Here is a 24,324-nt window from a genome sequence, read left to right as displayed (position 1 = left end):
TCAGGCTGGGCACCGGCTGGTACAATCACCACATCTGTGCAGCTGAGCCAGCTGATACCTTCCTGCCCCCACCTCCCTCGGCGGCCCCCCTACACCTGCACGTGCCCGGCCGAACCACCCACTGGCCAGGCCCCACGACTGCCCCCGTCGTCCTCGCGTCCACACCTGCTCTGGCCCCAGGAGGGCATCCTCTGAGGGCTGCCCCCCACCCCCCTTGACGCCCGACTGCTCTCTGCTTCTTGTTGGCCAGAGGTGAGAGGCTGGGGCCTCACACCTCGGCCCCCTCCCTGCTCCACGTGCTCTGGGAGGGGCTACAGCCCACCAAGGCGACAGCTCCCGGGGCCATCACGGCTGCCCCCGTGCTGTGCATGGACCCCTCCCATTCCTCTTGGCTTCTGCCTCCCCAGGGAGCTCAGCTGACCAGCCTCTGCTGGCTTCGCCCCTGAGCCGGGCCCAGGAACTGTCCACGGCTTTCTGCCGCTGAAATGGCAACCCACTCCCACAGGACTCAGCGGCTGGGCTGCTGCTGGCTCACCCTCCTGCTTGGACCACGTCACCGCCGCTCTGCAGCCCTGCTGCCTCCCAGATGTGGATGGAAGGGCTGCTGCTTGGGTGTCCTCGCATCCCCGAAGAGACCAGTATCGGCCCTTCTGGAATTCAGCAGTAGCCAGGTTACCATGGCGATGCCCACTATCCCCGCTGAACGGGAGATGAATCAGGAGCTAAAAACAGGCCCCCAGAGTGGATGGATGGAAGGGTGGGTAGGCCTGGATTCAGGGTCGGAACAGTTTGTTTCTCCCCGACAAGATAATTTAGGGGAAATCTCAATTGGAAATCCACCCCCAGAGTGCTGGGAGGCGCTGGCAGGTGGTGACCCTCCCCTGACAGAGCCCATAGCACGCAGCCCCCAGTGGGTTCTCGTAGAGCCCAGTGTAGGCAGCCGCTCCCCACCCGAGCCTGGCCAAGAGGAGGCTGCTTGGGGCGGGGCGGCCATCGCACCGTCTGGCCCTTCCCACGGTCAAGCAATGGCCCCCGCACCCTTTCATTCCTGGGAGGGCCCTTGGTTCAGTCCAGGAAGGAGCTGGTGAGCCTGACGAGAAGCTCCCGGCTCCAGTGTGGGAGCTGCAGGGCACACGTGCACCGCTCCATCCCTCCAGGGGTTGCAGGCCTCTGCTGGGGGGACAGTAAAGGCACAGAGCCGCTGCAAGGACAAGATGACACTTTATTCTGCCTAACCCTCCTGCCCGCACCCCCAGAGACCCCACAGACACAGAGAGACATGGGGATGCAGCTGGGACAAAGAGGGATCTGGCTATAGGGATGGGTGTCCGGGGGGGTCTGGGTTTTCTCAGAGACAGGACGCTGCCTGCTGCCCCCTCCCCCATGAAGATCAGATGCAAAAGCAGGAATCCCCCAGACCCCCCCACCCCCCCACCCGGCTCAGGCAGGGTCAGGCGTGCCCAGGGGGACCTGTCCCTCCTTCAGCCCTGGGGCCCGGAGGGAGGCTGGCCCACCGGGCAGCAGGGTCACAGGAGCCAACGGTGGGTGTGGGCTGGGGGAAGGAAGGCCCCTGGGCAGTCGGGGTGGAGGGTGCTAGAAGCAGATGGTGGACACAGTCCTGGCCGGCCCCCTACCGTGTGTCCTCACGGAGTGGAGCCCGGGCTGGTCTCGCCGAGGTCTCTCAGAGGCATTCCTTGTGTCTGTAATACTCAACCAGCTGCCTGGGCACCTCGGCAAGCACACTCTTGGCCAGCGCCACGGGGGACGCCTGTGGGTGGGGACAGCGTGCCTCCAGCCGGTTTCCCAGCCCCCAGCCCCTCCCCTAGAGCCGCCATTCACACCGTGACCTCCACCCCCTATGGCTTGTGCACCAGCTCCTGGGACCACGACCAGGAATTCACCCAGTGGGCGGCTGGGTGAGCTTGCACTAACGATGAGAACGCGGTCGCTGGGCAGTCCGTCCGCGCTGGCACTGCGGGTGGCACAGGGGGGCCCCTCTGGATCGGTGTGACCCTGCTCTGGGCACAGGGCAAAGTGGCTGAGGCAGGAGGGAGGCCCAGGTCCCCAGTGAAGCTGTGAGTGTGTGTCCACGGGACAGGCAGTTCTTTCCACGTCACAAAGGGAGCGGGGAGCTGCCTGAGAGGAGCCCTGCCCTCCGGGGCACCCATGTGACACTTCTCTCTTGCAAAAGTTTCTAGGGGCCGAAAGCTGCTCAGAACGGCGAGGGGCCCGGGGCCCCAGTGCGCTGCCCGAGGGGCCCGCCCGACCACCCGCCCAGCACTCACGCTCTTGAGCTCCCAGAAGGGCACAAACTTCAAGATGTGAGAGGGCAGGCTCGCCCCGTGGGGAGCACAGGACACCGCTGTCGCCGTCGAGGACCTGCATGTCGGTGAAGTCGGCGCTGCCCACCCCCACGATGATAGACACGGGCAGGTGGGAGGCGCGCATGATGGCCTCGCGTGTGTCCGCCATGTTGGTCGCCACGCCGTTTGTCAGGATCAGCAGGATGTAGTATTGCTGGGGCCACAGGGACCCTTCAGGGCAGCTGCGTCTCCCCCTACTCAAACTTCAAGTCCACCAACCAGATGGCCTGGGGGTGACCATGGTTTCCAAGCTTTTCTAAAAGCGTATTTGCTGAAGCGTAACCCACACACGCACGCACGCACGCGCACACACACACACACACACGTAATCACAATGAACTGTGAACACATGCTCTCTTTGACCCTGAAGCAGATACTGGAATGGCCACACCTTATAGATGGGGAGACCGCAGCTGGGGGAGCCGGGGTTGACCCAGGTCTGAGGCCAGAGGAGGAGAGGTCTGTGGGCCCTGGGTAGGAAGGGGCTCCCACACCCTGAAGAGTCGCTGAGATTCAAGGAACAGAGTTTGGAAAGGACACAGTCTGGTCCAGCCTGGCCCGGTGCCCAGTGCATCTGCAGAAGACAGACTGGGACTTGTTTCAAATAAAGGTCCATTTCCAGTGTGAAAAAAACAAAACGACTCAGAAATCGTTACTAAAAATCTGGATGAGAGAAAACATACAAGAGAAGAAGGAATCACCCTGGAGGTGCAGCCCCTGGAAGGCCGGCCGGGCTGTCCACCAGTTGGCCCAGTCCCTGGCCCAGTGGGCACCCAGCACCGTGATGTCTCCAGAGAAAAGGAGCCAACCGAGAGCGCAACAGGGGCACCCTCTCCCAGAGGGCTCCTCTCTGAGCCTGCAGACCAGGGGGATGGGCAGTCTCCTGTCCACGGCTGGAGCACCCCTGCAGTGCCCAGCCCAGCCCTCAGCCCCACATGCCCTCCTCCTGCCCCCCAGAGTAGGGCCAGTTCTCCATTAACATCTCACAGCCCTGCGTTTGCCAGTAGCGCAAACTCCACACCCTCACCGCCTGGAACAGAAGCTTCACCTGAGCCCGGGGACCACTGCAGTCAGGGTCCCCGGAAGCATCAGCAAGGAAGGACAGGGCTTCTCCGTGGGACAGAAAGATGGGTGGGGGCAAACTTCAGGTGGAGGCGCAGGGAAGTGGGTCCCGCGACACGCGCCCAGCATCCACCCGCATCCACCTTGCTCGGCTAAGATGAGGGGTCCGAGCCCCAGCAAGGACAGGGGCAGGCCTGAGTGCCCCCAGAGCCTGGCAGCACCCCCCAGGGGAATGAGAGGGGATATGGAGGCCACCACAAGGGCAAGGTCAGCAGACTCCAGCCAGGGGCCCTACTAGACACACACGCGGGTTTCTTCAGCAAGGGGACCGCGTGAGAGAAGGCAGGGGTCCCCAGCAGGACGGCCACACCCACTGTCAGGTGGAGGCCCTTATCTTAACCCTGTTCCTCCTGGAAAAGCCACCAGGACGTGGACGAGGCAGCTGGACACTTAATACTCGGGAATGGACATCGTCTTTAAGTGTGATGATGGCATTGGAACCCTACTGCTTCTCTTTCAGAGATTTATACTGATGTTTACAGATGAAATTATGTGTCTGGGACTTGGTTCAAAACAATAGGAGAACATGACAACTGAACGTAACCCTTAACTCCAGACTGGATTCTGTGATAGAAGTAATATTGTGATAGACTTATTATGGGGGCGATGCGTGAAATTGGAGTATATTCTATAGGTTAAAGTATTGGATCTAAATTAAACTACCTGAAATTGGTATTTGTGTCGCGGTTATAGAAGAGAACTCCCGGATCTGAGGTATAAAGGGCAATGCTGCAACCCTGGCTTTGGGGCTCCATGCCGGGGAGAGCTGCCCCCACGCAGGGCGAGGGACAGTCGGACAACCGGACCACGGGCGATCAGAGGCTGGGCGATGGCAAGTCACGAAGATGGAGCAAGGCTGAGCGGAAGAGCCCAGATCAGGAGACCAGGACAGAGGATGGGCAGGTCCTGGGACGGCAGGGAACGTGGACACGCGGGGACAGATGGACGTGGGGGAGAGACAAGAGGACGGGGTCGCCTGCAACGTGGGGCTCGAAAGCTGGACCGTGGTCATGCACAGAGTGTCCTGGCCGCGAGCAGACCAACGTGGAGAACGTGGGGCGGGGGCGTTCAGGTCAGCAGCCTGCTCTCAAATGGTTCAGAAAGAAGACAATAGTAGCAAATATAGGTGGAGGCGGGAGGTGGGGGGAGAAAGAGAGAAGAGGAGGAGGAAACAAGGCAGGGAGTCAATGATGGATGAGTCTAGGGAAGCAGGTGCCAAAGGTGCTGTACTGAAATTATTCTTCCATAAATTTGATGCTTTTTTTCAAAATAAAGTTAAAAGAAGGCAACAGGGTAGCCGTGCCTACAGCAGCATGAACAGGTCTACAGAAGGTTCTGCAGCAGAATGCAGCCTGTAGCACAGTATTATTTGTGTAAATTAAAAATACAGGGAAGTCCCCGGCAAAGCAAACAAAATGACAATATATGTACGACAGAACTGTGAAGAGCAAATCAGCTTCCAGGGTGAGAATTCTGTGCCTGAGAGCAGAGCTCAGCCGCTGGCTCTGGGGCCCTTGGCATCTCCCAGCCGGGTCCTCACTCGGTCCAGACACACCGGCCTCCTGCCCGCTGCCCCGGTTCCCTCAGCCTCCTTGCCGCCACTCCCCATCTCGCCCACAGTGGACCCTGGCCCTGCCCTGTCCCACAGCAGCAGGCAGACCTTCCTCATGCGCCCAGCCCCGGCACCTAGAGCTGGACCCTGGGCAGGCAGTTCCAGCAGGCTTCCTCCACGCCCCGGATTCCGGCGGGGGAGGGGGGTGAGCCCAGCCCCGCTGCAGCCCCACCCTGGGCGCCTCGCGCTCCTACCTTCACACTCATCATCCTCAGGGCTGAAACTGATGGCAAAGTCATGGGACACCTGGGCAGGCACAGAAGGGACTGGTCAGTGGGTCCCCCTCCCAGGACCCCACACCCCCACCTACTGGGAGAGGTAGGTCTGGAGCCACCAGGGCCACCACGTCAAAGATCCTTCGCACAGAGGGCGGAAGGACAGACCAGTGCCGGGCATCGCTCCAGCCCTGGATCCAGGGGGACCTGAAGCTTCTGAGTTGCATTAGCCAATAAGTCCGCCCCCCGCCCCCAAGTTTTCTGCTTAAGCCAGTTGAATGTCCTTTCTAGCTGGAAGGTTCCAGACTAATGATCCCCTCTGCCTGACAGGGCTGCAGTGCTGGGAGGTCAAAGGTCAGCCCTCTGGCCAGCAGGCGGTCCCTGCAACCTGCCCACCGCCGGTCACATGGTAGCTGGTTCCCAGCAGGAGAGGCAGCAGCCAGGGGTCCTGGGACCCGGGCTCTCCTACCTCACATTTGGGAGGGATCCGGGCTCCGAACCCCAAAGCAGAGAGCCTCTTGTCACTGGAAGAGAGACGGCCCCATCAGCCAGGGTCCCTGATCTCCCTCGGGGTAGGTGCGGGTACTTTGGAGAGATACCGACAGAGCCAGGAGACCAGGATGAAACTCTACGGGGTCCAGGCCCCGCCCCGAGCCACATGGGGGAAACTGAGGGCCAGAGCCGTGAAGAAGCCACCCAGCGTGCAGGCCCCCATCACCTCCCAGGCGAGGGCTCCGCCCTGCCACGGCCTCAGTTCACGGTCTGTGAAGTGGGATTCGGACGGCATGTCTGTGTGAAGGACCAAGGGGACCACGGTTGGGGAGCGGCCCCACCTCCCATCTCAGGCCCGGCAGCAGCTGACCCACACTCCACGCAGAGCCTGGGAGGCGGTGGGCTGGGGGCGCTGGGATGGCGCACCTGTCGTAGTCCTGGCAGGTCTCGCCCACAGCCGCCAGGGCCTGCAGTACTCGTGGGGCTGGAAGGGGTTGATGTAGTGCAGGGAGCAGCTGTTCCTGGGGTCCCCAGTGGAGGCTGTGAAGTCAACGGCCACCTGCAGGGGCCACAGTGCGAAGACCCAGGAACCCCTCCCTCCTGGGCTGGGGTGGGCACCTGCACCCCCATATGACAGGTAAGGGAAACTGAGGCCTGGGGAGCCACTCGCCCAGGGCTGCAGGGAAACCCGGAGGTATGAGCCCGAGGGCCCAGCGCTGTGTTGGCGGGATCACAGAAGGGACGTGCCAACCCCAAAGCTCCTGGGTCCCCAGGGTTGGCCAGCGCCTCAGGGCAATACCAGCCAGCAGCTGCAGGGAGCCAGTGTGGTCACAGCGGACCCTCGGCACCTCCTTCTACAGCGGGGGCTGTGGAGGCGGGGTGGGGGAGGGGCTAGGCAGGGCTGGGGAGGAGCAAGCCCTGAGCTGGGGTCCCTGTGTGCCCCCCGCCCAGTCACTTTCCTCAGGGCATTCTGGCTGTCACGAGAAGGAGTGCAGAGGCCACACAGAAGGGACCTGTAGGCCCTGCCGAAGGGCCTTTTCTGCGCCCATCCACCCTGGGTGCCAGACAGGCTCTGAGTTACACCCAGGGTGGGGAGGGGCTGCTGGGAGCCCTGGGGTGGGGCCCGGGCGCTGACACCCATCCAGCAGGCTGTGCAGACAGTCCGTGGACTCACCGTGAAGCGGTCTGGCAACCGCCCATGATGTAGTCCTGGAACAAGTACGCCCTGTAGAACATCCGGGACCCCCACCCTGCGAAGACTGAGGCCAGGGCTTCAGGGTCGGGACCTCCGGGGCTCCTGGGACATGCCCTCCTCCAGGAGCCCAGCAGTCTCAGTCCCCTCCTCTCAGGCCCTCAGGCCGCCTGAATGCCCATCTTCCCCCAACCATCTATTCTCTTCTGTCTCCCCCTCCCCTCCATCCCTCCCACCTCCACACACTGGGGGCACCAGACCTCTGGGATGGGGGCCCTTGAAGGTCCATCTGACTACAGGGGGTTCCAGGCAGTGGCCGGCCACCCCAGCCCGGATCACTCTCTGCAGAGCTGAGGCAGGAGCACCCCCTCCACCCACTGCGGGGGGAGGGGCTGCAGGCTGGGCCGAGGCTCACCTTCAGGTCTGCCAGGATGACCACCCCAGAGTTCTTGGAACTGCGCTTCTCCTGCGTGTACTTGAGGTTTACACAGTCCCACTGGGCCTGGGGGACAGGGACAAGCAGAGACCCCCACCCCAGAGTGCCAGCACCCAACACCCACCCCAAGGGGCAGGGGAGGACTGAAAGCCCTGCCCCACCGGCATTTGTCACTTCAACTTTAACACAGGCTGGTGGTCCCTACTCCAGCCACCTGGTGGGTGTGGGTGTCCTGCTCTGCCACCATCTTTAGCCTCTCTAAAACCATCACAACAATTTCTGGGGCAACCCAGCGCAGGGCCAGCGTCCCAGCGCATTCTGGGGGACAGGCGGGCCCTTCCTGCTGTCACCTGGTCCTCCCGGAAGGCATTCTGCATCTCCACGAAGGTGGTAGAGAATTCTGCGATGAAGTCGTGCTTCCCGCGGGAGTCATAACCCCAGACGAGGCCCTGGGGACCCCGGGACCCCTCAGCCCGCCTGCCCCTCTGAGGCCCCCAGCCTGGGTGTCTCCATGCCCCTGCAGCAAGGCCGCCCCCTTCCCACCATCCTTCCCCACGTACCTCAACTCCAGGAAGGTGTGGTCTGGGGGGACTCGCCCCACCCCAGCCCCGCCCCCAGCCGCCCCATCCCCTCCCCAGCACCCACCCTCCGCCAGCCGGCCCCGCCCCGCCCACCTTCAGAGGCCGAGGCTCCTCACAGCTGCACAGGCTGCTCAGAGACACCTTGAAAGGCTGCCAGGTGGGGCTCAGGTCGTTCTTCACCACCTGCGGACCGGGAGGGGCGGCTCAGGCGGCCCTGCCTCAGGCTCCGGGCAGGACCCTGCGAGCCCAGAGCTGCATCTCCGAAGCTCGTTCCTTCCAGAGCCACCTTCCTAACCCCCCACATTCCTGGACCACCTGAACTTCTTTTTCCTTAAATAGCCTATTTTTTACTCAAATTAATTTATCTCAAAAAGAAACGCCTTCCGGGGCTTCCCTGGTGGCGCAGTGGTTGAGAGTGCACCTGCCGATGCAGGGGACATGGGTTCGTGCCCCGGTCCGGGAGGATCCCACATGCCGCGGAGCGGCTGGGCCCGTGAGCCATGGCTGCTGAGCCTGCGCGTCCAGATCCTGTGCTCCGCAACGGGAGAGGCCACAACAGTGAGAGGCCCGCATACCGCAAAAAAAAAAAAAAGAAATGCCTTTCCACTGGTGTAACTGAAATCTTGTTTTACGGGCAGGTAGTGACAGCAAATCCGGATTCTTGATTCTAGGACGGAAGCTCCATGCCCACCTGGCCGCTCTCTGTTCAAAGGGGTATGGCGGTTTTGGAGGTCAAGATGCTACAGCCGTGGGGGGCCAGGGAGGTGCAGGGAGGGCCGGGGTGACTCCTTCCCCTGTCCTTTCATGCTCTCCCTGGGTGCTGGCCAGGGACCCCTCACCTCCGTCCTGTACACCAGCTGCTTGCTCTGATCATCGTTGATCCGGTGCAGCTCCAGGAGGGGGTCCGGCTTGCTGAAGAGGCCCTGCAGGAGGAGCAGAGGGTGTGCTTGGCAAGCGGTGGGGTCCAGGCTCTGCCACCTCCTGGCTGTGAGGGCAACGGCCTCCCCTCTGGAGCGTCCCTGCCTCCCCAGTGCCCAGCGCCCAGTTCCCATCCTGCCCCCCACCTGCCCCACCCCCACTTCAGTCTCCGTCCAGGGGAGGCAGCAGGCAATGCCAGGTCAGACCCCTGCTCTGTGCCCCTACCCCACGTGAGAAGCCAGCAGGACCAGAACCGAGTTCAGATCCAGTTCCTCCACTGTCTGGACGGGGACCTCCCTGAGTGCCCGTCACAGGGAGCTGAGGATGAGCTGACGGCAGCGACACATACAGGACCCTGACAGCAGCACAACCGCCTGGACGGGCAGCCCCACCCACGGCTCTGAGTGCGTCCCACTCCTCAGCTACCTGTCTCCCTGTAGACACAGTGTAGCTCTGTCTACACCTCCTCACAGGAGGGAAAGCTGGGCCCCAGGGGGGCGCCCCTCACCTTGTCATCCAGCTTCATGGCACAGAGGGCGAGCTCTGCATGGCCTTTATTCCCAGAGATGTCTCTGGCTATCACCTGGGCGAAGGGAGAGCGCCAAGGCTCCCGGCTGGGCAGGAGGGGTCTGACCCCACCCTTCCCTGCCCAGCTGCAGCCCAGCCTCGGGGAGGAATGGGCGGGGGTCTGCAGGGGGCGGGGCTGGTGGAAGGCGGGGCCTCACCGTGCTGGGGGACTTGCCAGCGTTCCTGCTGACCTTCAGCAACAGTGCTGGGGTCACCTTCTTCTGGGCCACGATCTGGAAGTCAGAGGCTCAGGGAGGGGTACGCACCTGCTCCCCTGAGGACCCTAACCCCGTCCTGGGTCTCCCTGTCTCCTCCCCAACGCCCCCACTCACCCTCGGTGGCCAGGTTCCCCAAACCTACCCCCCAGGGCACCACGCCCTCGGCGCCTGGCAGCAGCCAGCCCGTGACCCTCTCGCTCCACCAGGCCCTCAGCTCGGCACACCTCACCGCCTCCTAGGCCCTCCCACCGCCCACGCATCAGGTGAGGAAAGGGAGGCTCGGGAGGAGGGAGTCACGCTGGTGAGCGCGTGTGTGCAACCTGCAGCAGAAGCCGCGCCCTGGGAACCCATCACCCTCTACGGACTAGGCCGAGGACAGCACAGCCCCTACCACAGCCCAAGGCCAGCGAGCGAGCGGCCATGGGGCTTCCCAGCCCCATCCAGGACCCCCAGGCTGCTCCCTCCCTGGGGTCTCAGCCCCCTGCCCAACCCTCCCCCTCCTCTCAACAATCTCCCCGGGGGCTGCATTCCTCATTGGCCTATAAGCCCCTGACTGGGCTAAGAGTTGACCCGGGAATGCCGTCTGCAGCCAGCAACACCGGCTCACCAGGGGCAGCTCTCAGACTGGTCTGCAAACAAGATAGAGGACGACCACCCTCATGGCTGCTGGACGACCAGGTACTTTGTATGTGTGGGGACTGCCCCCTTCCACTGGCCAGCGAGTCCTCAGCTGTGGCCGTGGTGGGTGAGGGCAGTGCTGACCCTCTTCGCCCTGCCCCACACAGGATCCTGTCTGACAAGCTGAGACAGAGGGACAGAGGACACCCCCCCGCCCAACAGGAGGTGCCTGGCTAACAGCTCAGAGCACACAGGAACATTCTGTGCAGAAGAGAAACCCATCCCAGGTGGGGGAAGCGGAGGCCAAAAAGGGCCACGTGCCAGGCCCCCCAGATTCTCCCATTTGCAGACTCACTTCTGGGCTCTCCTGTTCTGAGTAATGGGATAGTTGCTTTAGCTGGTTTGACAAGTGACCATGCTTCCTGAGAGCCCCGCAGTTCCCACGGAGGTGGCCTTGTCACGGTCCCAGTTTCCCATATGAGGAAGCAGAGGTCAGGGACTCGCTCAAGGGCGCACCACTGGAATCTGAAGACAAGGTCCTAGCCTTTGGCCACTGATGGTAGCGCCCCTGACGGCCCCACAGATCTGGCAGTCCTGGGGGGGCCCTTCCCTAAAGTTTACGTGTATGTCCAGATGTGTGTCCATACATGTATCTGTGTATCCATGGATCTGCACCCACATGTGCATGCATGCCGATACACGTGTGTCCGTGCATGTGTGTCCCTGTGTGTTGTCCTCTTCCACGCTCATGAGAGCAGGTAAGAGGCCAACACTGGGTAGAAGCCTTCCCTGTTGCTTTCACGTGGGGCTCTGCCCTGCCTAAATCTTGGTCCTCTTAACTGATAGAAGGCTCTACCCTGCTGGCTCCAACCCAGGCAGCGATGGGGATGTCACACACAGGCTTCACGCTGGGTGAAAGGAGTTGGACACAAATGAGAACACACTGTGTGATTCATGGACATGAAATTCGAGAACAGGCAAAACTATTGGGGGAGGGGATTGAGAGGAACAGGGGACCTGCTAGATGACAAAAATGTCCTGTGTGATCTGGGTGATGGTCAGGTGTATACAACTATCTAAACCCATCGATCCCAACCCTCGAGGTCTACACATCTTACTGTACGTAAATTACACCTCAATAAAAGACAGGCACCCCAGAGCACTCACGAGAATCTAACGTGACACATCGAGTGTTCGGCTCAGAACCTGCGCTAAGCTGTCCGGCTGGTGGCTGGTGGCAAGAGCTCCCGTTACACTGACCACGGTAGAGCTAATTGGGAACGACCTCACCAGAGCATGCAGTGTCCCTCGGGTGGCAGCTGGACCTCAGACCGGTCACTGCCACGGGGAGAGACGAGGGAAGGGCTCCCTTATGTCATGGAAGTGAAAAAAAGCGAACTGCAGAACAGTATATGCCGTTTGTGTTTTTAAAAGTGTATCTACAGAGAAAAAACTATGTTCCTTTGCTCAGTGAAGAATAAATCTCTCCAGAAGGATGTAATGAACCTGGGGACGGGGCACAAGGGAGATATGTGGTCCAGGGTGTACCTGTTATACTTTCTGAATTTAGACCCATATGAACGTATTACCCAGTTCAAAATTACATTTTTTTAAGTAAAAAATGTTTTACGAGAAGGAGCTATGGAGTCAGAGCAGCTGGTACACGGTCTGTGTGTAATCACGCTGTCCCCAGGCCACCGCCATCGCACCGGCCCTCAGGACCAGCTGAGGTCTCCATGCTGCCCTCCTCCCTCTCCCTCCCAAGGGGACGGGCGCCCACCTGCCCCGAGGTGCACTCCATGCCCCCCAGAAGTCGTCATCCTGGCAGCTGAGGCTGCTGGGCCCGTGGGTGTCGTAGACCTCAAAGCACAGCTTCTGCACCTCCTCAAAGTAGTCCAGTGTGAAGACCTTGGAGAAGGCCGGATGCAGGCCGCTCCGGACCACCTCGGTTCTGTCCACCTGCAAGCAGCCCTGGGTGAGCAGACCCCCGGGGTGGGGGTGGGATCTGTCCAGCTGAGCACTCCCCAAGGCCCTGTGTCCCGGCTCTATACCTCAGGGTCCCCCCTCTCCCACCCATCTGCCCTCGGGTGGTCTTGAAGGACTTGCTTCCAGGACCTGATGCGGGAAGACAACCCCTCCCCCTCGCCCCACCCGCCACCTGCTGCTGCGATGCCCCAGGGGGGCATTGCCCAGACCCCTGGGCACCTCCCTCCCTGAGACAAAGGCAGTTCTCTGGCCCCCACAGAGGGCCTGCTCCATCCCCACACCACGGATGCGCAGGCAGGCTTAGAGGGGAGGGCGTGTCCAAGGGCCTTTGTGAGGTCACTCACTCAGCAGGGGGATTCCACCTGGACCCCCGTCTCCACCCAGAAACCAGTACTCTCACCTCCCTTGACCCTCCAGGCCCCAGGTGTCTCTGCAGCTTTGCTGCACCAACCCCTCCCCTCCCAAGTTGGCAGGGCCACCCGAGCCCCTGTGAAGTCATAGTCAGGACACCTGCCCAGGGCCAGATGGAACAAGAGACACTGTCCAAGTCTGGCTGTCCCCCTCCTAGGTTCCCCTGACCAGGAGCCACTCTGCACAGGGCTGGCCCTGGGCACTCAATACTGCTGCTCCCAGGATGGTGGCCTGCTTCCCTGGGGGAGTGAAATCTTTCATAACCCAACCTCAGCCCCCGATCCTTCACTTCTGTTCCACTCAGGCAGAAACAAGCTGCTGGGTCCAGCCCACACTTCATGGACCGCACAGACAAGGACACAAACGTGGGACCTCGGGCCAGGGCAGGAGGCGGAGACCACGAGGACAGCTGCCCAAAGTCCCCAAAGGGGTGATGGCAGTGCAGCCAGGGAGGCAGGTGGCAGCAGTGTCCACCGGGTGGGCGGTCCAGCTGAGGGAGGCCTGGTTTTACTCGTGCCTGGCTCATCTGGGGGCTCTGAGGATACCCTTGGCAGGAGCCGCCTGGATGGTGCGCCCAGCCCCTCCACCCTCAGTCCCTTTCAACAGTGACCCAGCTTTACCTCCTCTGCCGGAGGCACCATCCTTCCTGGGGAAATTTTCAAAAGGGCAGGAACTTACCACGCAGCACCGTTTCATCAGTTCGTCCCCCAGCACTGTACAACTGGGGCTTACAAAGGAGGAGAGCCCAGCTGAGGCACCAGTTGGAGGGTGGGGACCAAGGCCTAACACACACCTTCCCACTGCCCCTCAGGTCCTCAGGCTCCCCAGATGTAACCCCCGAGAAAGCTCTGAGTCGTTCCCAGGAGGGTGGGCCCAGAGGTGAATCTGGAAGGCCAGCCCTCTCTTCCTGGGCTGCAGGCCTTCACCAGGCCCTGGACCATGGTCCTCCTGTTGAGCAGTCCTCACCGCTACCCAAGGCTGACACGCACCCAACACGCTGCAGTGAGAGCCAGAGATCTTTCAGAAAGAAATCTCCACAAAGGTAAGATAGTTTGTTTTGGTTACTGCCATGTCCCTGCAACCTGGGACTGTGCCTGGCCCACAGCAGATGCTCAATAAATACTTGAACAAGTGCCCGTTCTCTCTTCATCGATTTGTTCTGAGACGATTCCCCGCACATCGCTTTCTACCTTCCCTGGCCCACCCACACCTGCTCCATCATCAGCTTCCACCGTCCAGGTCCTCAGGACGGTCACGCCAGGCAGGCCCTGGGCCAGAAGTGGGTCAGCTCATTCAGTTTCCTCTGGTCTGGTTCTAAGCAACTGAGAACTGAGTCTAGCTGAGGGAACAAAAAAGAACAAGGACACTGGGAAATTCCTGGAATTGGGCATGAACTGCCCTGGACAGAGGCTGCCGTTAGGAAAGGGAGGTCCTTGCCTCTCCTTTCCTCTGGACCTTTTGTGACGCAAAGACTGTGTTTTCCTCCTGTAACGCCCAGAAAACATACAAGGAGAAAAAAGGCAAGTGCAACCACCTACGCGAGACATCAAGGAAAGAGGACTGTTCGCCCTTTGCGCAGCTGCCCCTTAGTCTACTCTTTGGCTTGAACTAAGTTGAGTAAAGTGGGGAAAAAACCGAAATAACCTAAAATGACTACAGTTTCCCTGTAAACTACAACAATTTGAATCAACTGGGAGTTAGAATTTCAATTTTTAGAAAAATATCACAATTATCTACATTTTAACAAAGCAACTACAGGATACAAAATCAAATTAAAATTCACTCTGGAGGGGTGACACTCCCATGGGTTAAAATGCAGTGATGTATACCTTCCCTCCAAAATAAAAAATACCATGCAACTTGAATATTAAACAAAAATTATTTGCAACTACCCAGACCGACGCTAGTCTCCTACAAATGCCCCAGCACTCCCTGGTGGCCACTGCAGGCACTGCGGGTGACACCAGCACACGTACTTTGGTATCTGTCCAGGAGATGCACCTACAACCCACAAACAGCTCTGCCCAGATGGACACTGGCACAGTAGACCCTGGCCCCGCACACCCAGCCAGAGGCCTCTCTGCCCCCCCAGCCTGTGAGCACCTCAGCCGGGGCTCCAGCAGACGGGCAGCTACCCTGCCCTCGGGTAGCTTAACTCCTTGCCAGGTCTCTGAGCACAAAGCAAATGAACCAGTGTCTCCAGGCTGTCCAGAGGCAGCCCCCCATGTGCCCTCTCTCACAGATGGCCCATCAGGCTCCAACCCCCAGGCCTCCACACCAGCTGACCTTTCTATGGCTCATGACTTCCAATACACAAAGTGAGCATGGACGTCAAATCAGTACCTCATAAACTGTTAGCTTTAGAGATGAGAACAGTGGTTTAATAGTCCTCCAAATTGCCTGAGGTAGTTGGTACCGAACGCACAGCACCTGCAGGGGTGGAGGGTTCCGACAAGGAAACTCACTGAGCACCTGCCTCCCAGGCCCCGAACCTGCTCCCCTCACAGCAGGCCTGCTGCGACGAGGGACAAGGACGTGCTCCAGGTTCCCCTCAAGGAGGAGGCTCTCCAGGCCCCAGTTCCTTACACAACGAAGGTCACATGGACACTGCAGGTTTATCACAAGTTACCAACAGCACTTTATTTTTTCTTTTCAACATCCTGTTCTGCAGCTTCCTTGGCCCTTTTTGCCCGGATGCCAAAAAGCCGGGCGTTGGCACGGGCCATGCGGAGACTGGCGAACGCCTTGAAGTTCTTCTCTTCCTCTGTGATGACTCTGGCTTTCTCCTTCTTGTAGACCTGGAAGGGAGCACAGGCCCAGGAGCAGCTGTCAGCAAACTGAGAGGCCTTGGAGGGGCATCTGCCCACCCAAGAAAGGCTACAGGGAAGGCCACCAAAAGATTTTAACAATCCCCTGTGGATTTAAAACAACCCCAAGTCATGTGAAGGGTGGGCGGGGCACTGTGCTTGGACAGGACCTGGAGAAGGGGAGGCTCAGGCCCACGCCCCACTCGCAGGAGCCTCAAGGGCCTGGTCAATTGCCACTCAGGTTACAGGATCACCAAACACCCAGGGTTGCCTACAGCCTGGCCTTCCAAATAGGAGAGAAAAAGAGCCCAACAGAGGGAGTGGTGACAAGTAAGGGTCCACAAAGCTTCCCTCAAGGAGTCCATCTGTTAAGATGCAGGAGGCTCTCTCCAGGGTGGAAGGAAGGTCCTTTCCACAAACTTGTAAATCTCAACAATGGGCCCCAGATGCCAGGCTGACTCCCTCCGACCCAACCCCCGCCCTGTCATTCAGTTGCTCCCTCCAAACATGCCCACTTACGTTCCGTATGGGCATGACTGGTCCGGTCAGCTGGGTGGCCAATTTGAGCTCTTCAGCCTGTGTGCAGTGAGAAGGGAGTTAGGTGGGTTCAGCTCATCTGCCCAAGCCTGTAACCCCTGGCTGGGTGTCTGCCAACGGATCCCTGTCCGTCTAGCCGATGGCAGGCACAGGCAGATGAAAAAGCGCCAACCACGTGTGCAGCAGAGACACAGGTAGAACAACTCTCAGAAACCCATACCGATGGACTGTTAATTTGACACAAAGGTCAGTAACAGGAAAAACACTTTCCCAATTCTACAACAGCTGGCTCCGAGTCCCACAGCTCTTGCCCACGGTGAATCTCGGCAGTCCTAGTAATTAGCTTGTGGACTCTCAGAGGCTTTCTTCTAGTTATCTACCAATTCTCTACTACCCTGCATGAAGACCCAGCTTTGGATGATAAAAAGCTACAGACAAATACGTGCTCTTCTCAAGGCAGCTAAACCCACAGTGAGACCTCCACGCCCTCACCCGGCTGGGCACAGAGGGACCCCGGTACTCACAGAGCTGTCTCCCTTCTTGGGGGCCGAGGGCTTCCTGGGGAAGAGGATGAGCTTGGAGCGGTACTCCTTGAGCCGCTGCACGTTAGCCTGCAGGGACTCCGTGCACTTGTTCCGCCGCCTCGGGTCCACCGAGATCCCAATGGTCCGGGCCACCTTTTTGTGGATGCCGGCCACCTGCCCCGAGACAGACACAGATGAAGACCCGAGGGCTCCCCGGTCCCCACCCCCTGCCGGGAAAGCCCAGCCGTCAGATGGAAAAGGGTTCAAGCACACTTTCATCACAGCGGTGCAGCGATTCCGGAGAATGTCATCACTTGGCTGTGGGCCACGAGGGACAACCCGTGGGACTCAGGACGCGGGCTGGCGACACTCACCCTCAGCTCCTCCAGGCTGAAGCCCCTGCCGGCGCGCACCTTGGTGTGGTACCTGACCGTGGGGCATCTCACCACCGGCCGGAGCGGGCCGGACGCGGGGCGCGGGGCAATGCGGCGCGCCTTGGCCTGCCGGGCCTTGCGTCTGCGCAGACAGAAGCCGAGCGGCGGTCACCGGCCGCCCCTCCCGCAGCGGGCCGGGAGCGCGAGTCCCGGCCGCCCTCCGCGCGCGGGGAGAGAAGGGGGCGCGCTCGCCTCGGGGCGGCTCACCTGCGTATCTTGCGCGCCGGCTGGTTGAACCATGTCGCCACGCGCCGCTGCCAGTCCTTGTGGAAGTGGGGCTTCAGGATCATGCCATTCCGGCTGGGCGCCATGGCTGAGGCCGACTGGCCTGGGGAGCAGGGAGGACGCGGAGCGAATTAGGGCCCGGGCACGGTGGCCCGCCGGCGCGCGCACAGAGCCCGGGCCACCGCCCGACGCCGACGGCGGCGGGCGGATCCCAGGGACGATAGATGGGGCCGGATGGTGTCGGATAGCAATGATAGCGCCACGCTCGCGTATACTTACCTCCTCCGCGGGTTCACGGACGCGGAAAAGAAAGGGGACCGCAGAGCAACCTGGGATGGTACTGGGCCCGGCCAATCAGAAGCGACGGAGCGTTCTGACCAATCAGAGCCAGGGCCTCCGAGTGACCTACAGGCCCCACCCCCACCCCGGCGGCCCTAGCTGCACGGACAGACATGGCGCCGCGTTTCCCGTGTTACGGGAGTCCTGCGCCCCCGCCGCCGGCAACGTCCGCGCCCCCGGCCCGCGGACGGTCTGGGTCTCGCGAAGCCTGGGCCGGCTGGCCGGCCTGTTTGTGCATCACGGTAGGCCTCGCCCTCCGCGTCCTGGTCTGCGGCCCCGGCCACCACGTGGAGCCTGCTTGCCCTCCCTGTGGGCGGAGCACACACTTAGGAGCGGGCCTTCCAGAGCGCCCTGCGCGTGTCGCACGGAGGTCTGCGGGCCGTTGGTGGCGAGTACCCGGCAGTGAGTGTGGAACTAAGAACCGCGTGGCGGGTCGCGGCTGTCCCGCGCTCCGCTGTGCACACTGCCACCCACGCAGCTGAGCGTCGTGAAAACACCAAGTAGCCAGGCCACCTGGGCTGTGGCGCCTCCAGTTCCCGGGACAGCCTGGGACGACGCCAACACATCCTGCCATCTTAAGCCTTGACACCCAGCAACCCCTTTACGTTCCCAGCCTCACCCCAGTCACCAGGCTTCCTCCCCTGAAACCTAATCAACGTTTTATGAATTTCATGACAAAATAAGAAATTTGGAGGCCTGTGTCCTACACTGAGTAAACAGGTAGCTGATACTAATGCTGATAGCTTTCTGCCCTACTGAGACACCCCCGGGTATTAGAAAAATCAGGGACTCATTGAGGAATTACAGGGTTATGGTTGGGGAGACCAGAACATGTGAAAGGGCAGAGGAGGATTTTTAACACATAAGTGCCAAGGCTGTGTGGAAGGTTGGAGCCCTGCCACCTAATAGGTACCCGCTCAGCTCTGACGCAAGGGCTGTATCAGTCCTGCTTGGCCGACAGTTGTTAGCAAATGCAAGAAAACACTTTTCGGTAAACTCGGAAGTGGTGTTTATCTGTGAAGTTAGGGTCATAAACTTTTATTTTGGAATACTTTTAGATACACAGCAAAGTTGCAAAAGTAGTAGAGAGTTCCATTATATTATCTACCCAGGTCCTTTTAATATTAACATCCTACGTAGCAATGGTAAGGTTGGCAAAGCTAAGAAATTAGCATTGAGACTTCCCTGGTGGCTCAGTGGCTAAGAATCTGCCTCCCAATGCAGGGGACACGGGTTCGAGCCCTGGCCCGGGAGGATCCCACATGCCACGGAGCACCTAAGCCCGTGCACCACAACTACTAAAGCCCATGCACCTATAGCCCGTGCTCTGCAACAAGAGAAGCCACCGCAATGAGAAGCCCCCGCACTGCAATGAAGATGGCCCCTGCTCGCCACAACTAGAGGAAAACCCACGCACAGCAATGAAGACCCAATGCAGCCAAAAATTAAAATTAAAAAAAAAAATCTGTGCATCCTTTCACAGACACAGACGGCTAAACTGGAAGGTCAGTGACCCACAGTTAAGTGGCTGTGGAATTAGCTAGTATAAAATCTTTGTACTAGTTTTGAGACTTTGGGCAAGTTATTGGTGTGAAATGGGAGGAGCTGCTGTTAGGACACAGAACACAGCGCAGTGCCCGGTGCATGGTAAGTCAGGTCACACAGCTCTGCTTCCAGGTGACAGGGAAGGGAAGGCAGTGCAGGAGAGAAGGGAGCAGGGGAGAGCGAGGGGTCATCATCTGCCTTGCAAGTCACTTTGTCCATTGGAACTGAACCCACGCTCACCCCACCTGGCAGCCTAACTGCAGCAGAGAGGCCCTGGAGGAGATGTCTGTTGAATACACGGTTGCCTTGGCCTGGGACGTATTTCTTCGGACACAGACGTTAGCCCACACCTCCCATGTCTATCTCAGACGCCTTTCAGTAATCCCGCTATGGACCAGGATACCTTGCTATTTTCTAATCTCAAACACATTCCTGTCCCCATCCCCCCTTTCAGACCCACAGACTCATGCAGCTCAGTCTGATCATAGGGTGCTGCCCGGGGTACCGGGGGAGGGTTTGAAGTCTGGAGTTAGTGGTAAGAAGCTGAAGCTGCAGTTCGAGGACCTCGGTCTGCTGCATACAACCCGGCAACCCGGCCACACAGTTTTTCGACACCTGAATGGTCCATACTTACATCCTTGAGGAATATGCAGAATTAGCAAGGCCCAAAGTTCCCATGTGATGTTCTGCTGAGAGCTGTTTCCCAGCTGGGAAGATGAAAGAAGTGAACTGTTATGTAGGCATCCTTCTTGACACACAGACTTGTTGGCTCAGGGTTTTAAAAGTCTTCAGCTAGGGACTTCTATGGTGGTGCAGTGGTTAAGAATCCGCCTGCCAATGCAGGGGACACGGGTTCGATCCCTGGTCTGGGAAGATCCCCTGTGCGCCACAACTACTGAGCCTGTGCTCTACAGCTCACGAGCCACAACTACTGAGCCCACATGCCTAGAGCCCATGCTCCGCAACAAGAGAAGCCACTGCAATAAGCCTGTGCACCGCAATGAAGAGTAGCCCCTGCTCACCACAACTAGAGAAAGCCCACGTGCAGCAACGAGGACCCAACGACAAAGAGCCAACGGAGCCAAAAATAAATTAAAAATAAAAAAGTCTTCAGCTAGAGGGACAGCCCCTGCCTCCTTGCCACAGAACTCCACGGCACAACTCTGCAGAGGGGCTTTTGTCCCGGGCTTGGGCCTGCAAAGGCCACTGAAAGGACTGGCTAATGCCGCTGGACTTAGCACTCACTGGGGTCAGGGTTCCTGGAGGAGCGCCCTGGAGGGGTGGGGTATGCACAGCCTCCCAGAATTTCCTTTTAATTGTGCCCCAATTGCTTGCCCCACACCTACACCTGACTGGCCCCCTCCAAAGATAGTCAACGCTAGCTCCTGGAGCCCTCTGACACACAGTCTTTATTTATTTATTTATTTGACAGCACCAGGTCTTAGCTGTGGCACATGGCATCTTTAGTTGTGGCATGTGAATTCTTAGTTGCAGCATGTGGGATCTAGTTCCCTGACTGGGGATTGAACCTAGGCCCCCTGCATTGGGAGCACCGAGTCTTAGCCATTGGACCACCAGGAAAGTCCCTGACACACAGTCTTGATTTTTAAAATTAATCTTAGGGAATTCCCTGGCGGTCCAGCGGTTAGGACTGTGTGCTTTCACTGCCGAAGGCCCAGGTTCAATCCCTGGTGGGGGAACTAAGATCCCACAAGCCGCTGGGCACAGCCAAAAAAAATTAGTTGATAAAAAAAAATTAATCTCACAGCGGCAACGTGTTTTTATTGTGTTTTGACACACACAAAAGTCATGTTCCTAGAGCACTTTGCAAAAATTAGCACGCTGTCATAAATATGGGCTGCTGGTTGAATTAGGAAAAGCAGGAGCCGAACAACTCAGCAAGGACAGGGTAATTTTACGGTGTTTCATCACAGAACTCAACCACCCGGCCTCTCAACTTACCAAAGTCGCAGCCAGCACGTAAACCTGATAGAGGCTGAGAGAGTCCTGTAATATGAGGGACACCTAATGTAAGTGAGCACCTGGAAGTACGTTATTATAATCACAAGTATCTTATCTGAAAGTTGCTAAGAGTGGATCTTTTTAAATTAATTATCTATTTATCTTTGGCTGTGTTGGGTCCTCGCTGCTGCGCACGGGCCCTCTCCAACTGAGGTGAGCAGTGGCCCCTCCTCGCCACGGTACGAGGCCCTTTCATTGCAGTGGCCTCTCCTGCTGCAGAGCACGGGCTGCAGGCGCACAGGCCTCAGTAATTGCGGCACTTGGGCTCAGCAGTTGTGGCTCGTGGGCTCCGGAGCGCTGGCCCAGCAGTTGTGGCACATGGGCCCGGCTGCTCCGTGGCATGTGGGATCTTCCCGGACCAGGGACCGAATCCGTGTCCCCTGCTTTGGCAGGTGGACCCTCAACCACTGCACCACCAGGGAAGTCCCAAGAGAGTGGATCTTTAAAGTTCTCATCACAAAAAAAAAGCTTCCGTAACTATGTGTGGTGACCAGTGTTAACTGACTAACCGTGGTGATCACGGCACAAACAAATAGGAATCACTGTGTTGTACACCTGAAACAAATATGAAGTACCTCAACAAAAAAATAAAAACCCATGTTTATATGAGCATAGACGAGAGTGGAAAACAACTTGTAGGATGATGTAAGAACTCTAAGTTACTTCATCTAATAGTCTTCACTGGTCTTCTGGGGCTCTGATTGTATTAAATGTACATTTACCGTCAGGCCACGATGTACCCGCTCTGCTGGGCAGGGGCAGGTTGCCCAGCGCGGTCTGGCTGCTCCAGGGGACCACGAGCTGCTATTGGGAGAATCCCCTTCACCTCCGGGAGCCCTGTAAGGGAGGCGTGAGAGGCAGCAGAGGTGCACAGGCCCTGTGCCCAGTGCGCCCTGCGGGTGCCATGCCTGAGGACTGGGAGGTCACGTCACCTAGGACAACTCCCTTCTGTCCATCAGAGCACCGTCCCCGCAGCCCTCCCTGCTGGGCGGCCGTGAGCCCACTCGCTGGCCAGCCCTGGGAAGCCAGGCTGCACCTTCCTCCACTATAGCAAGGCAGCCCGCTTCACGCCACTTCCATCCTATTCCTGGCTAAGCGTCACCAGACGTGGGCCATTTTAATGGTAAACCACGAGGGGCTGAGCACAGCCACATCCGTGTGAGATTACAGAGGCCGCCCCATGGTGAAGACGCCAGCCTCACCCTCTGAACCCTCGGCTGATCTTTGGGAAGGAACCTGGGGAACTGGGGCAGATGGTGAAGCATCTCTTGGGCCGCTCGCCCCCATGAGCTTCCTCGGGGCACCGATGCACAGGGGAGGTGGAAGCAACGAGGAGCAGGTGGGAGCCCCCAAGTGGGTCACACCGCCGGGGACTCGGGGGCCGACTGCAACCCGTCCATCTGTCCCACACCCTCCCTCCCAGAGTCCTACAAGAGGGAGGGGTCCCAACTGGTCACCTCGCAGCTGACATCACACCGTGTGAATATAGTATCCGTGACCCAGGACGGCCCTCGGGGCAGAGCTGACCACGCAGGAAACAGAGGCCTCCATCCACAGCATTTATTAGTGGTCACAGTTCCCAGGTGTCCCCCCAGGGCCCCTTGTGTGCACCCGTCCACGCGGCAGCAGGTGACGGTGCTTCACTCCTCCAGGCCCAGTGCCTGTCCCTGTGACCCACTGATGAGCGAGCCCAGGACAGGGCCCCGTGGAGGACAAGCAATGAGGGGCTTGGAGGCCCTGTCACGGCGGAGCCCTGAGCATCCTGACCAAGTCTCAGGAGCCGGGAGGAGCCCGGCCCAGGCCCCGCACCACGAGGCTGTTCAGGGCCCCCACAAGATGGGGCGCTCCGTGCGCACCGGTGACCCTCCCACAGGCGAGAACGACCCACAAACACGAATGAAACCGTGCGTCTCTGCAGAGACATTGACTTATCCCGGGCAGGGAAGTCAACAAATAGATCTCAGGGGCCTTGAGCTGAGACCTGCGAGGGCTGAGAGGAGGGACCGTCTCGGGCGGCCAGCAAGGTGGTCCAGCTATCGGGGCCAGGACTGCTCCTCCCCCTGCAGGAGCTGCTGCCGGCCGCCTCCGCCTCCCCCGCCTCCCGCTTCTCCCTCTGGGCGTCGCTCCACCTCTGCGGCGCAATCCTCTTCTTGGGCCCATGGGGGGGCGGGCCGATGAGAGCCTCGATGTCCTCGTAGTTGATCACTTCCTTTTCCAGCAGGGCGTTCGACAGCTGCAAGAACAAGAGGCCAGTGTGAGCAGCTGACGAGCGCCCGGACAAGAGCCCTTTGAGAGCAGGGCACGGTGGAGGGAGGGCCCAGCCCCCGGACCCGCCAGCCGGGCGGGCGGCTGAGAGCGCAGAACCGCTCCCTGACTCCGCCTTGGAGAAAAGGCCAGCTGCCAGCCTCATTAAGCTTTCTGCTTCCCTTCCCAACCTGTTTATTTGGGGCAACTTCAACTTCTTTCACAAACACGCGTGAGCGTCAGCATGAGGGCAGTGGAGCTGGCGGGCAGGACCGCCTCGATGGGACCAGGGGAGGGGCCCACGAAGAGCCGCCACACCCGCTGCTGAGGGGTTCCCATCGCCCCCACGCCGGCCGCTCCGACAGCTGGCCCTGGGCAACACGGGCTTGAAGTGTGCGGGTCCGCTCCTACGCGGATTTCTTCAGTGAACGTGACTGCAGGACTATGAGACCCACGACCCGCAGATGCAGAATCGCGGGCAGGGAGGGCCGGCTGTGAAGGTGGCGCTCGGGGGCCAGCTCTGTGGTGCTCAGCCCAGGCACGCCCGGACGGCGCAAGCAGGTCCCAGCGCACACGGGAGCCCCACACGGCAGCGGGCCGGTCCTGGTGGGTTCCGCACGGCTCCCGGCGGGCAGGCGCTGCTGCTCTCGGGGCCCCACAACACGACGCCCACAACATCACGCTGAAGGAACAGTGTCCTTCACAGGACGGCCCGTCCACAGAGAGCTGCACCCCCTCCGGGTCCACGGAAGCTTCACCTCTGTGGTCGCCTCCAAACCCAACAGCTCAGGCTGGCGATGAGGACACCAGACAGAGCCCAACTGGGGGACGTTCCACACACACCAGCCCAGCCCTCCTGCACTGCCATCAGCAACAGGAGGGAGCCGTGCCAGCCAGGAGGGCCTGACGGACATGA

General features: G+C 59.6%; 3 protein-coding genes and 1 non-coding gene across 4 annotated transcripts in view; all 4 read right to left on the bottom strand.

Annotated features, from left to right (window-relative positions):
- Positions 1 to 1,449: 1,449 nt before the first annotated feature.
- CPNE7 (copine 7) lies at positions 1,450 to 12,520 on the bottom strand. Its single transcript, XM_060288309.1, is given in 18 exon segments — positions 1,450 to 1,768; positions 2,286 to 2,325; positions 2,327 to 2,566; positions 3,299 to 3,411; positions 5,026 to 5,343; positions 5,782 to 5,836; positions 6,231 to 6,276; positions 6,279 to 6,344; positions 6,979 to 7,113; positions 7,252 to 7,498; positions 7,783 to 7,881; positions 8,107 to 8,196; positions 8,853 to 8,936; positions 9,440 to 9,514; positions 9,657 to 9,731; positions 12,115 to 12,143; positions 12,146 to 12,379; positions 12,493 to 12,520. Coding segments are annotated over 18 exon segments (2,061 nt in total). The 3' UTR covers positions 1,450 to 1,681.
- Positions 12,521 to 15,345: 2,825 nt separating this feature from the next.
- On the bottom strand, positions 15,346 to 17,673 carry RPL13 (ribosomal protein L13). Its single transcript, XM_030849358.3, has 6 exons — positions 17,538 to 17,673; positions 17,241 to 17,361; positions 16,974 to 17,115; positions 16,600 to 16,773; positions 16,058 to 16,114; positions 15,346 to 15,529 (listed from the first exon to the last, which is right to left on the bottom strand). The coding sequence occupies exons 2-6, from the start codon at positions 17,342 to 17,344 to the stop codon at positions 15,371 to 15,373; spliced, it is 636 nt and encodes a 211-aa protein (XP_030705218.1). The 5' UTR covers positions 17,345 to 17,361; positions 17,538 to 17,673; the 3' UTR covers positions 15,346 to 15,370.
- On the bottom strand, positions 16,829 to 16,912 carry LOC115848654 (small nucleolar RNA MBII-202). The gene has a single exon (XR_004037789.1). It is a non-coding gene; the product is annotated as a small nucleolar RNA MBII-202 (small nucleolar RNA).
- Positions 17,674 to 22,612: 4,939 nt separating the features above from the next.
- Positions 22,613 to 24,324, bottom strand: part of SPG7 (SPG7 matrix AAA peptidase subunit, paraplegin) — a 30,927-nt gene continuing 29,215 nt past the window's right edge. Inside the window, 2 exon segments of the mRNA XM_030849443.3 lie at positions 22,613 to 23,244; positions 23,247 to 23,397. Coding sequence (XP_030705303.1) covers positions 23,198 to 23,244; positions 23,247 to 23,397 — 198 coding nt within the window. The 3' untranslated portion in view covers positions 22,613 to 23,197.

The sequence above is a fragment of the Globicephala melas genome, chromosome 19 (genome assembly GCF_963455315.2).
Source record: "Globicephala melas chromosome 19, mGloMel1.2, whole genome shotgun sequence".
Taxonomy (NCBI): domain Eukaryota; kingdom Metazoa; phylum Chordata; class Mammalia; order Artiodactyla; family Delphinidae; genus Globicephala; species Globicephala melas.
Note: the sequence above shows the minus strand (reverse complement) of the source record. Positions and strands in the feature narration are given on the sequence as shown.